The sequence below is a fragment of the Natator depressus genome, chromosome 2, assembly GCF_965152275.1.
Source record: "Natator depressus isolate rNatDep1 chromosome 2, rNatDep2.hap1, whole genome shotgun sequence".
NCBI lineage: Eukaryota > Metazoa > Chordata > Testudines > Cheloniidae > Natator > Natator depressus.
Window position 1 is genome coordinate 184,731,173 of NC_134235.1, and position 13,254 is coordinate 184,744,426.

The window sequence follows — 13,254 nt, forward strand, 5'->3', positions numbered from 1 at the left end:
TTATTTTGAAAGAGCTGTCAACAGTTTAAGAGCTTATGTCCTTATCAGGGAATTGATCTCCTTTAAGTACTGGCATCAGGTACTAGTTGGTTCTGGCATCAGAAAGCAAATATACATTTTAATAGCCACTCTGGTCTGTTTGTAGGATTGTGGGATGGAACTCAATGATGAAGATGGACATCGCTGTTATCCACTAGATGAACATTTGCTTTGTCACTCCTGTCACCTGAAGCATATAGAGAAAGGCACAACTCCAGCAGCTATGTACCAGCATCACTACTAGTCCGTACTGCTAATTCCCAGAAGCCTGTCAGAGGACTTGTTATAGTACACATTTTCCCCAGTTGATTTCCAGTATGCATTTTCCCCAATCAGTGATTTACAGTAAGAGGATACAGAGACATTAGGTAGATTTTTTTTTTTTCAAGGTTTGTATGTATGTGAGCTCCACTCTTATCACAAATATGTTTGTTTGAACATGTAATGTTTTTCGGGCTGGTCGATTTATTTCCCTGTGCCTTTTTCTGATCTCAAGAGCTCTTTGCTTTCACTTGGGAAGATTTTTCAGTAGAAGCACAACCATCTATCACATCAGTGAGTTCATATCATGCCATGCACAATTAATAAGCCACAGACCTCTCTACCTACCTGCTGAGAACATTTCTTCAGTCTGTGAAGTGGTTTCTGACGAGCACGTTTCATCAGGTCCCCTAAGGAGATCAGCTTATTAATACTGATTCTTAGAATCTTTTTAATTCTTTAGAAAAGGGGCTCTGTGCACAAAAGCACATTCAGACCTTTCAGTTTGTTCCCAGAATTTCAATGCCAGCCTGGCTGTGAAATGGTTGAGACGCAGCCTAGCAATCAGAGCACAGACCAACCAGGCATCTCACTTGGCTGCTGAATGTCCACATCCCAGTGATTATTTTTTTTACAGCTGGAGCATGATATACAAAGCCATCTTGGCCAGTATGGTCACCTGTGCTGCTGCTTGTGCATGAGCATGGTACACGAGGATCACTTTGTATAAAGTCTGAGCAGCAAATTACATTTGAAAAGTTCTGGATGCTGAAAATCTGTACGTGAGGGCAGTCTGTCTCCCATTGTCTCTTGCAAAGGTCACTTTAGAAAAGAGCTCTGGGCCTTTCGTTTTGCCCATGGAGCTCAGATATCAACTTGGCTGTGGAAAAAGGTGCGAGTCAGGAGGCCTCGATACTCACTTCGACAGTGTTTATCCAGCTCAGACCTGTTTCATAATGGTGCCTATTTAGAGTTCTGGGAACAGATTCAAGAGCATGATGTGAAGGCTTTATGTTTGCACAGATTTAGAGCCTAACTTTGCAACCCTCACTTGTGAGTAAGTCCATTGGCACACATGGATTTGCTCACATGAATGAGGATTACTTACGTGAGCAGGGCTTGCAGGATTAGATCGTTACTTTTTTGTTCCGTTCAGAAAGCAAAAATGGCAGCTGTTTTTACTTTTTAAACACCTGTGCGTGTTAGATATGGGATAGGTATTATTTACAGTACACATACTGTGCACACTAACGCTTTGCAGAAACTGGTATACAGGTACTTTTTTTTTATTTAAAAAACCAACTGTTTCACTGCTGTGTAGTGTCTGTGAACTGACCTCCCCAACGTATCCGAAATGCATTGAAGACTAATTAAATACTAACTAAATCCTTCTGCATCAGTGCTAAGCTATTTATTCAACCCTATTTGATAGTATGGTGTATAGTTTTCTCCAAGATCCACCATGAAACAGGGCTGACTAAATTAGCTAACCAGTGGTAACTACATTTCAGGAATGAGCCAGAGCAAAGTAGTAATACTCTTCAACCAAACATCTCTCCCAATAACAACTTTCTGGCGCTAGCTAACTGCTTGAAGTTAAAAAATATAGGGCCAGATTCTGCCACTCTTACTCCCATTGAATAGTGTCTTATCCCAGGAGTAGTCCCCCTGAAATGAATGGAGGAATAAGGTATTACTCAGCTAATGCTGGCAGAATCTCGCTCACAGTTGATGATATTCTAATATATACATTTCTCCCACTCCTGCCCCTCCATGTTTTCCCCCCAGCCTAGAGCTGAGAGGGCCCAATCCTGAAAGGTGATAAGTGCTTCCTACAAATTGCTAAGCGTGCTCAACTTCACTTTGCAGAATTGGGCCCAGCTGATTTTCTTTGTTCACCGAATGGCATGAGGGGGGCATTTTGTCCCACACAGCAGTAGCTCTCAGCATCCCAGCCAAAGTCACCCTCTGTCACTCTTTCCAGTGACAACAGCAACTTCCAGGTGCAGCAGTCACTCTGTCATGAGGACAGAGAGGGCTCTTTCAGAGCTTTTGATCATGATGTTTCCTGTGGTAGAGGATGAAAGAAAGCAGTGCAGATTGCTCCATTTGCCTGGAGACCATGAGACAAGCAACTTTCACTCTCCCTACTCTCCTTTCATCCACCTCTCTTTCTTTCTCTCTCTCCTGTGCACACACTATCTCTAAGGTTGTCTAGATTAGTGGAGGAAACTTTTGCTGGGTGTTTTTTAAGACCTTAAAATATTAATCTGCATTAACAATTTACTACATATCCTCATTTGCCACAGTGTGAGTAGAAATGAGCAGAACCCAGCAATGTCAGATTTGTATGCTGAGATCATTCAGCCAGGCACAGGTTTAATCAGTTGCACAAGCAAGCATAGTCAGTGGGGAGGGCGTTGGTTCAACATCTGCAGGCAAGAGCTACGATGTGATTTAGTAGTGATGGGCAGGTTTTCAATCCGATGCCTCAGTTTGCCCTGCTCTGGCCAGAAACCAGGCAAGGCTCTTGTCAGGGTTCCCTCCCCACTCTGAACTCTAAAGTACAGATGTGGGGACACGCAAGAAAGACCCCCTAAGCTTATCTCTACCAGCTTAGGTAAAAAAACTTCCCCAAGGCACAAATTCTTCCTTGTCCTTGGAACGGTATCGCTGCCACCACCAAGTGAGTTAGACAAAGATTTAGGAAAAGGACCACTTGAAGTTCCTGTTTCCCCAAAATATCCCCCCAAGTCCCTTCACTCCCCTTCCTGGGGAGGCTTGAGCGTAAACAAGGTGAGCACAGACCAGACGCTTGGGTTTTTAGGACACTAAAAACCCCAATCAGATCCTTAACACAACTTTTTATTATAAAGAAAAAAAGTAAAAGAAACACTTCTGTAAAATCAGGATGGGAGATAATTTTATAGGATAATAAGATTTAAAACACAGAGGATTCCACTCTAGGCAAAATTTTTAAAGTGACAAAAAAAAAAGGAATAAACCTTCCTCTTAGCATAGGAAAAATTCACAAGCTAAAACAAAAGATACTCTAACAAGTTTCCTTGCTATTACTTAGTATTTCTGTAATTTTAGTTGTATCATTCAGTAGGAGCTGGATTACTTGCTCGGTCTCTCTCTTTGTCTCCGGAGAGAACACACAAAAACACAAAACAAAAACCTTCCCCCACAGATCTGAAAGTATCTTCTCCCCTTATTGGTCCTTTTGGTCAGGTGCCAACCAGGTTATCTGAGCTTCTTAACCCTTTACAGGTAAAGGAGGGATTTTATGCTACCCTTAGCTGTATGCTTATGGCAGCTCTGGACTCTGATTTTGGCCCAGGGCTCAGTCAGATCAGCAAAAACCCCTACAGAGAACAGCAAACTGATATTTATGACCCGTCCATTAGGTGAATGCCTCTGCATGTACTTCATTGTGGCTGCGGCCCTTTGGGACGATGACCCTGGCAGAAGGTTGGCAAGCAGTCACACAATGAAGGCCAGAGAAAATGTTCACTAGGGCTGTTCAGCAAGTTATTGAGCAAGCGGGGTAGTTTAGCTCCGGAGCCCCAATATCCCCAAAGACTTACAGCCCCCAGATGAGTGGGGGAGGAATATTATTAAGGACAGGTAGTCACTGCATTAGTATTGAGAAACAATTCCTATGATAGTGCCCTTGGCCCTGAGGCATGATGGGGAGATTTACTGTTGATTTCAGCAGGAGCAGAATCCTCTCCAAGACGTACAAGGACTGGAACATGCAACTGGGGGGCTCAATGTGCAGCTGTTGAACTGTAGAGGGGGGAGTGCTGATGCAGCAGGGGTGCTCTACACAAGACGTCTGAGCCAGGAGTAGTAATACGTAAGGACCAAATCATGCCAGGTGCTGAGCATCCTCGACACCATTTACCTTAATGGAAGTGGAGGCTGCTCCGCTCTCCACAGGATCCAGGCCTGTAGTGCTTGCAGCCACACCCGGTAGGGGTTTGAAAAAATCAGTTGCAATCTAAGATTGTGCCAAGGTACCTAGGTGGGAAGCAGTGTAAATTGGCAACTGATGAACATCACTGACCATTCCTTGTAAACTAAAGCATTCTGACTGTAGAATATATGAATAATTTTCATAGGGATGAGGCATAAATGCCAGGCCCTGCACTACTGCTCTATCCTCAAGAGACCAGTAATCCCATGGTTAAGTTTTATTAGTGATTCTGAGTTTCCGAAAGCCGCTACTATTCATGCATTTCTGGTCATAGTGTAGAGAAGATGTGAAAACACTAACAAGGACTGGACTCTTGTTTAAACACAATAGACTCCTCAGTCATTTAGGGCAACATCTGAGTGATGCAGAATAAAGATGATTGGGTTATTTTGGGCCGCAGTCAGACCAGAGGAAAAGCAATCTCACAAGAAGTCTGCTTGTTGTTAATTTAAAAATGTGCCCATGGAAAATGAGACTCAAGTACAGGACAACTTACTGATCAATAGATATTCGCTGCTTCTTCTTGGGTTTAAACTCTCACTCTGCTCACTAACACTAAGAGGGGAGGGAAATGAGAGAATGAAAAAGTTACTCTGTGGAAAGCCTCTTTTGGCCTGTCATTCTGCTGTGAGTTACACTGGAGAAGATTTCTCTGAACTGATGGAAAATTCAGCCTCTGGTTCCACATGGTGTCTTGTTATTCATGTGAGTAATCCCAGAGCCCTCATCACTGGGGAAATGGAGGATTGTCCTACTTTCATTTTTAAAGTTCTATAAATTATGAGTGGTGTGAACTTTTTTTTTTCTCCTGGTGTGTTTGCAGAGAGCTAGGCGGCAGCATTAAGCAATTGGGAATGGAGTGTATATGTTTGTGGTTTTGAAGCTAACATGTACTGAATAATTGCTCACCTACCTGTTTTAACTTGTACTGTTAGATCTTTGTCAGTCTGAATGAATTCTAGATGCTTTTTGTTCCTGTTATTTGGAGGAAGATATTTACTGGTTTGCTTTAAAATCTGATGTACATTTTCATCTCTGAGTTACTTATTTGCCAAGGCCCTCTTCCCCTCTGAATGGAGTGGACACAGCAGATTTCACCAGAAGGTGTGTGGCTGCCTTTGCAGCGTCCTCTCCCTCCACAAGTACTCTGCAGGATTTCGAGGGATGGCAGTGGCAAGAGCTTGTCCTCACCACATTCTCCCCTTCCCAGGCTGTGGATATCTGAACCTATGCTGATGCTGCTAGTAGTGGCCCCAGGTCTGCACCAGTCTCTGCCAGGGGGGTTTATGCAGGTCAGGGAGCCTGAAAGCTGTACTGTCAAGGGAGAGGGAGGACCAGCACCTCTGAGGAACTGGGGATTTCCTTCCTCAAGGACCCCGGAGATCTGTGGGGTGAGAGGCCCCACTCCCTGTCCTCAAACACCTCCCTCAAGGGAAGAATGCCAGGAAACTCTGAGCCTGCAAAGTGCTGAGCAGCCTGCCTCCCACTGACTTCACGGGGAATTGAGGGCACTCAGCACTTTGCAAGACCAAGCCTTCTGCAAGATCAACCTGGCAGACTTTCCTGGGCCACCTTTTGCCATGGGCATTTTGGCAGGAGAGGAAGTGTAGGCCTTAAGCAGTTTAAAGCAGCCTCTGTGGAGAGGTAAGAGAAAGATGGAGCTATCACAAAAAGTGTGACAAATGCTGGCTTATTACATGGCTTCTAAACATCATCTCTCTTCTGTTAATGTGCATGTGCAATCTTTTGTTAAATGAGCTCTCGAAACAGCATCAGCTGAAAGCAGCAGTATGCTCTGAAAGTTAGTCTAGTCTTTGGAAACAACTTTGCTCTTTTAGTTTGCTTTTAGGGTAAAGAATGTTTTGCAGTCTCAATTTTTCATATGATTATTCATTACAGCCACATAGTTATTTAAATTAAAAATATCTAGGGTTTGCTTTCCAAAACCAAGGTTTACTATATTTTTAACTCAGCTCATGCTTTTAAGCACATGCATTCTCTATTATTTAGAAGATGTTGGCTTAAATTGGGATTTTTGCATAAAACATGGGGCAAGATGAAAAACTGCAGTAAAGACATTTGTGTGTGTTTTGAAATAAACAGCATGAAAAGTAGTCAGCGTCTAGAAGATTCACAAAACTGCAGTGCTATTAAAAGAAACAAAGAGGCCCAATCCTGTGCCACTGAAGTCCAATGGAGATTTGTCATTTATTTCAATGGGAGCAGAATTGGGTCCTTGTTTAACGAACACTTACACTTGCTACCAGTTTTCCTTTTTTCATAACTTCACCATGTTGGCCTGATCCTGCAAATGCTCTGAAAGTAGAACTGCTATTGACTTTGGTGGCAGTTGTGCTTATGGGCTGGCTGCTGAACTGATCCTGATGCTAAGAAATCTCTCTATCCTTTGAAGGGTTATGCTTGTATTTAACTTTATGTATATGAGTTTTCTTATTGGAGTTAGTGGGCCTACTCACATACCCTGAAGTAAAGTTTGTGTGTACAAGTTTTTGCAGGATCAGGGCCAAAAGTATTTAATGTAAAAATGTTGCAGGCATGGGAATAAATGGTATACAATTTGTTTTAAATTGTCATTTAATATATTGGGGCCTCTTTGTTTCAGTTACTTAAACAGTGGGTGCTCATTTAAATAAAAAAAAAGAGCATGTTTTCAAACAATGCTCTGGTTTTGGGTGTGAGACACAAAGTGCTTATCGTAAGGGAGGAGCCAAAGGTCTTTGTGGGGGAAAATTGTTCATCATATTACCATAAAATTAGTTAACAGATTTTTTTGAGGGTTTTCCCCCCCATTCTATAGAGCCCTGCTCCCTCTAACATCAGGGCAAGGAGTATCAGGCCCCAAAAGCAAAACACTGTTTCCTTTTTTTGTCTTTGTGTATGTCTGTGGAGTTAGAGTGGGATTGTGCTTTGTATAATAGAACTGCCAGGTATATTATGTCACTGAGACCTCACCCTGGTGATAGCAAGTACAGTATCTCTAGGGTTTCCAAACAAGCTTTTGTAGGTGAATGTGGGATTCATTGGTCCTTGTTTATACTGGGCTGCATAATGTCATTACAATAGGGATGGATTGGGTCAACAACATATGCTCTCCCCATCCTAAAAGACTGACTGAATATCTGAATCTGGCAGTGAGAGTCAGAAGACTTTCCCTTCTCCCATCACATGGCAAGTCCACTTTCTATGACACTGGCTAGATGGCACTGTTATGTACACCTAAGAGAAGCAGATCTAGCAGTCTGCATTCTCTGGTGGGCTTTGGAAATACCCGCCTTTTGAAACAGGCCCTCAGAGGGCTCATAGGGAAATAAACTGACTGAGGAGAATCAAATTCAGGCATCTCTAGCACTAAAATTCCTGAGCCCACTAAAAGGGAAACAGGAGATCATGCAGCAGAGTGCACCGCCTGCCTGAGGAAAGAAGTTGGGCATAATTTCTGCCGTATGTGGAAAATATATGTATAATGTAGTGCCATTAGATGATAGTTACCTCACAGAGACTGTGTCCCATATACTCTGGTGTTTGCTGCAAAGATGAATGAATAACTTGCTTCCAGAACTATTTTTATGCCCTTACTAATAGTGACCCTTATTCCCAATGCAGCTGGTCTGCAGTATACACCCACACTTGAACTCAGGCGCACACAGGAATTACACTGCTTTCTACTCCAGAAAGTAAATCCAGAACCCAGGTGGAAATACTGAATGGTACTAATTTTTGTTGCCTTAAAACTCAAATCCAAAAGAGAGTGTACTAGAACTGCTGTTGGTGTTACTAACCTCGGCTACATGTGAATATGGTTTTCTTTCTTCTGTGCTGTTAAATATTTATAATGAAGGCCTGTAGCAATGGCAAACCTTTTGGCCTGCTGTGATTTCAGTGATTAAAAAGAATATAATACAGTAACTCTGAGTCTGAATTCTTTTCTAATGTGATTACTGTGTATTGCTTTAGTCAGGTCAGAAATTGAGGGGGAGCAATTTATATTGTAAACTGGGGGATTGGGTCAGCTGGATCTATAATGAAAAACAAATATTTGATTAAACAAAAGTTTTATCTTTAGGCCTTTATACTTCAGTGTACATAGATTCCAACCGCAATTCATCCCTCCCCTCCCGCAATTTCAACACAGAAACCTAGCTCAGGCTTAGTTCATCCTTTTAGTAACTGTGTGCTCTGTCCCTGTAGCAATCTCCCGCAGGAAGTTATTGTTCTAAGGTTTCCTTCTGAGTGCTAGCTAGAGTCTCCTGCCGTCCTTGGTACTATAAATCTTTTCCTAAAGGTATTCTTGATCTTCTGAAAAAAGTTCTTTAGAATATGTTTGTTCTAAAGTGTCTCATTTATTTTTCACACCTGACTTAAAGCACGTTGTCTTTTCTCTCATGTACAGATCTCCTCCCTGTTATTTTGAGACACTTCATTTTGAAATTGGTCCAGTGTCACCTTGAAGCATCTGATGTTGTCTTGAGCACAAATATTTCACTAATCGTGCCTCACCCTCCCAGCCTACAAACTGGAATTCCCTGTTCACTGAAAAATTTTCAATTTTTGACTTTTTCACTTTTCAATATGATTGACAATGGCAGGGTACTATCTAAAATTATGCCTGTAAGAAAATATTTTCCATTTTTTGGAGAGAAAATAGTAGGGAAAAAAAAACAGCTGTACCAGTTTGTTGATACATGGGGTTCTCGCCACACCATGGGTGTAGGGTTAGGTACAAATCTAAGGCTATTTACCTATTTTTTATTGGGACTAATAATTACATGGTCAGACTGCAGAACCACTTTAAAGTGCCATATAACTCCTATTACTAGTCTACTACAGAATTGTTATTATTAAAGGAGAAAACTTACAAAAATAACATGTGTGAATCCTGACAGCCTGGCAGAACAGAAGAAGCCTCACTGACTTGTCAACTCGTAACTAGACCCTCCTACTCCACCATTACTTCTGAACTTTCCTTACAACAGACTAGAAGTCCTTTGGATGACTTGTCTATTCTGTGATCACAGGGTCTGATGACAGCTTGAGTAGCCACCCTAAAGCTGGCTTTACTCTAGCTACCTCAGGTCTCAGAGCAGTGAAAGCGTGGCCTGTGCATGTCTCAGTGCAGGCAGTACAAGTCTGCCCAGAACCCTGGGTAATTACCCCTGGGACTAGCCTGTGCTGAAGCAGCTTTGCTGCTCTAGGATCTGAGCTAGCTAAATTAATGCCTATCTACAGTGGTGCAAGTAGAAATCATTTCTTGCCGGTACTGCACTCATGCGAGGGACACAAGGGGTGGGGCAGGTGACCTCCCCATGTGACCCTCCATGTGACTCCTCCCCAGCCCACAGCTCCCACGCTCTCCCCGCCCCCTCCAACACCCCCCTTACCTGTCTAAAATTTTACAACTGCATCTGTTAAGCAGTTAAGCAATTGATCAAAACCACATTCTCTGATCTCTTGTGGCCAAATACTGTCCCCATTGAAATCCAAAAGGAATTTTTCTATTGAGTTCAATGGGAACAGGCTTTGACATTTGGAGAGGAAAGAACAAAACCACTCAAGCAAGGGCTATGTTGTTTATAGCACAGGTATCAAAGGCTGCTGACATCTGATCTTTGTCCATCGCAAGGGAGAAATCAGCAATCAATGAGGCTAGAACAGTCTCTGTACCATATCCAACTCATAAGTCAATCTGCAAAGGATCAAGGAAATATGAAGGCTCCAGATTACCTTAAAGTCCTCAGTCCCTTGGTTAGAATGCTCCCATTAGTGTATGTTCATAGTCCAAAGGCTGGAGCAGGAAAGAGGCAAAATGGAGATGTTGCCAGGGCCAGGGCCTTTTAGCTTCTGCCAAGTGCGAAGTAAAGGGAAATCTGTTCTCACTGTGAAAGATGGTGTTTGGAGTCACATGGGCAAGTTATATGTCCATCATCCCCTCCCATATTCTAGTTAGAATGTTCACAAAAAGTCCATTAAGTGTAGACAGGTGTTTTCCAGGGTCCATTGTGAACTAAGTGTTAATGGGCCATTCAACTTGACTTGTCCCTTCGTGTGCTGGATAAATACCTTGTGGGCATTACCACAGGAGCAAACATGTAGTAAACATAGCTAATATTCATAACTTCAGATACCAAGATGAAAATACATGCATAGAAATAGCATAATTATAAGTACCAGGAATTTCATGTACATGACTACTCCTAAAAGAGATTCTGAAAAATCACACCATGTACCTGAGACCCTATGCGCTAGCACCGTGCCCCACTGGAGTTTTGTTATCTGTTATGTAACAACAGAGATGGAGCCAGTGACGTGACTCTGTTTAGCCTAAAAGGGCAAGGTTAATTTTTAGCTGTTCAGGTGTGAATGCACCTTTAGTCAGTGCGGCATACTGGCTGGCACACATTCAGGCTAATGGGCTTCAGTGTTCCTTTGCAGTTAAATTTTTAACGTTCATAAACGTGGTATGTGCTGAGGTTGTTTAAAGCATAATACAGGTTTTTAGGTTTGCAAATCTATGAACCTCTGCCTCTTTGAAATTTTATTGTTATTATTTATTCTTTTTCCTGGTCATAATGTGGGAGGGTATCCTCTCTGCCCTCTGCTCATGAGGTTATGTATGTGTCTTGTAGCAGACTTCTGAACACAAGTTGGAAGGAATTTTTTTTTCAGTAAGTATGGACTGATTCTTTTCTCTTAGAAGGCATGTAATTTTTTCAGGTACAGGCTGATTAACACAAAACAATTGGGGCTGTTAAACTTTCTTCAAATTCCATAGAAAATTAAGTTCAGCTATATTTTCCAGTACAGTGATGAAATGGGTGTTTGTATATATAAACATTAACTACTCACCTTCCCCCAAAATATTTAGTATTCAGTCTGTTTATATGGAATATGGGAGTTGGGTGAGGAGCCATTTCAGCATATGTATGACTTATTAAAAGACAAATTTTAAGTAGCACTGTATCCTAAACTGCTTTATGGTATTGTACCCAAACATCGCATTTCAATGGGGGATTCAACTTCCTTTATAGGAACTGAACAGACTCCTGAAATTTGTACCACAGAAGTGGTCCATAGATATGCAAATAGTCCCATTGTCTTCAATGGGATTGATCAAATGATTAAGGGTTTACAGGATTAGGTTCCAAGTTTGTAAATTGTTCTGGATGAAACTCACAATGCCTGAGCTGTCAGATCAGAAGGAGCTTCATTCGAATAAAGGTGGGAAGATGTGTGATAAGTCTTAGCTCAGTTGCTAAAATGAGGAACATATTTTCAGCAAAATTCTTGGCAGATTCCTGAGGCAGCTGGTTTAAGGCTGTCACTGTCCGGGGGCATTATAATCTTCACTTATAGTTCTCTCACCCATAAAGCTGGAAAATGAGGCATTTGTTTTCTTTGTTTTGCTGCTCCAGTTCCAGATAACAAAATGCATATTAGACTAGTTTGGCTGCAAAGAAGAATTCTATGTACACTGTGGACAACACTTGATTCCTGTCAGGATGCAGAAATGGGCTGACATCAGAATCCAAACATCCTCCGGTCAGTGCAAGCAGAGGCATTCCTCTAATGATTTGGACTTGACATGATGCAGTATGGATGTCATAGATAATTCAGACCAATGGGGAGAAACAGAATCAAAAACACTTTTTAAACATCTTCTGTGTCTCCCTCCACCCCCCCCCCCCGCCCCCAGGACTCCTGACCAACTTAACAGCACAATACATATGCTAACAAACTTAAACAAAGGCTTTGTTTAAGTTTGTTAGCATATGTATTGTGCTGTTAAAGCCATATAAAGAATAAATGCCCTCCCTAGCCCTGTGGAGCAGAGCGCAGCCCCCCCACGGGGGGAGGGGGGGCTAGCCCCATGTCTTTCTGGTACCCCGTGTCCACTAAAAATATCTTCCGCTACTAGGTAGTGGAGGGTATCTCCCTACTTGCACTACTGCTTGTCTATATGGCAATTCAGTGTTCAGCAAGCTGGGGTGTAACCCTGTGCAGTAGATCAAAGCGCACCAGGGAACTTTTAGCATGCAGCAAGCAGGACCCACGCTGCCAGGCTAGTGGGCTGTAGTTTCACACCCCAGCTTGATGTGCACTAAATTGCCAGATACACAAGCCCTTGGTCTGACACCGCCCCACCCTGTGAAAACACCTCTCCCTCTTTCTGCCCCCCCCCCCCCACTTTGGTCTTGTCTGGCTGGCTATTCCCATTTCCTCCTGAACTCCATCATTCATGTTCCTGCCTGAACCTCAAATATCCCCTCCCCCGCTCTGTTTTCCCCACCTCAGTGGCTGGGTTAGGAGAAGCCAACAGTGGGAAATCTCGTCACAGCGAGTCTATGGGGGGAATCAGTGAGGGTTTCTGACAGCAAGGGGGCAGGGTGGCATTCACTCCAGGCCTTGCTAACATCCTAGCCAACCCAGACAAACCTCTAGGAACAGCCCATCTCTAGGTGGTATGCGTCTAACAATTAGCCAGTTTAAAGGTTAAGAGCTGACATATTGCCAAGCAATGAGACTGGCTCCGTAGTCCAGTTTAAGTAGGCAGCTAGGAAGGAGGTTGTGGTGGCATGAAGTAGAAGTCAGCTTGGAGACCCAGCTCTGTCGTGCGTTTCCAGTGGGTGCTGGGATTTTTCAAAGCTGTTGATATCAGAAGGGGTTGCAGGTGCTCAGCACCTCTGAAAACCAGACCATTGACCAATCTAGTTCCTAGTTTCCCCATCTGCAAAATGCGGACAGTGTTTCCCTACCTCAAAAGATCATTGTGATGCTTAATTCTTTATTCTTTGACGGCCAGGTTCCACACGGATGTGTGCAGTGAGGAAATGGCTCTCAAAGCAAATGACAATAGCTCTGACTGGTAGTAGCACCTTTCATTCAGGTTCCCTTCCCCCAGCCAATTAATTTTGAAAGCCCTTTTACAAAAGCTACATGGCAGTTGCAGATCAGAC

At 42.8% G+C, this 13,254-nt stretch overlaps 1 protein-coding gene across 2 annotated transcripts in view; it reads left to right on the plus strand.

The window, feature by feature from the left end:
* The window catches only part of LIMD1 (LIM domain containing 1), a 64,631-nt gene extending 56,477 nt beyond the window's left edge, over positions 1-8,154 (plus strand). For both annotated transcript variants that reach the window (XM_074945520.1, XM_074945521.1), the window contains one exon: positions 146-8,154. In XM_074945520.1, the coding sequence (XP_074801621.1) occupies positions 146-283 (138 nt within the window). In that variant the 3' untranslated portion in view covers positions 284-8,154. The remainder of the gene's footprint in view (positions 1-145) is intronic.
* Positions 8,155-13,254: the final 5,100 nt, after the last annotated feature.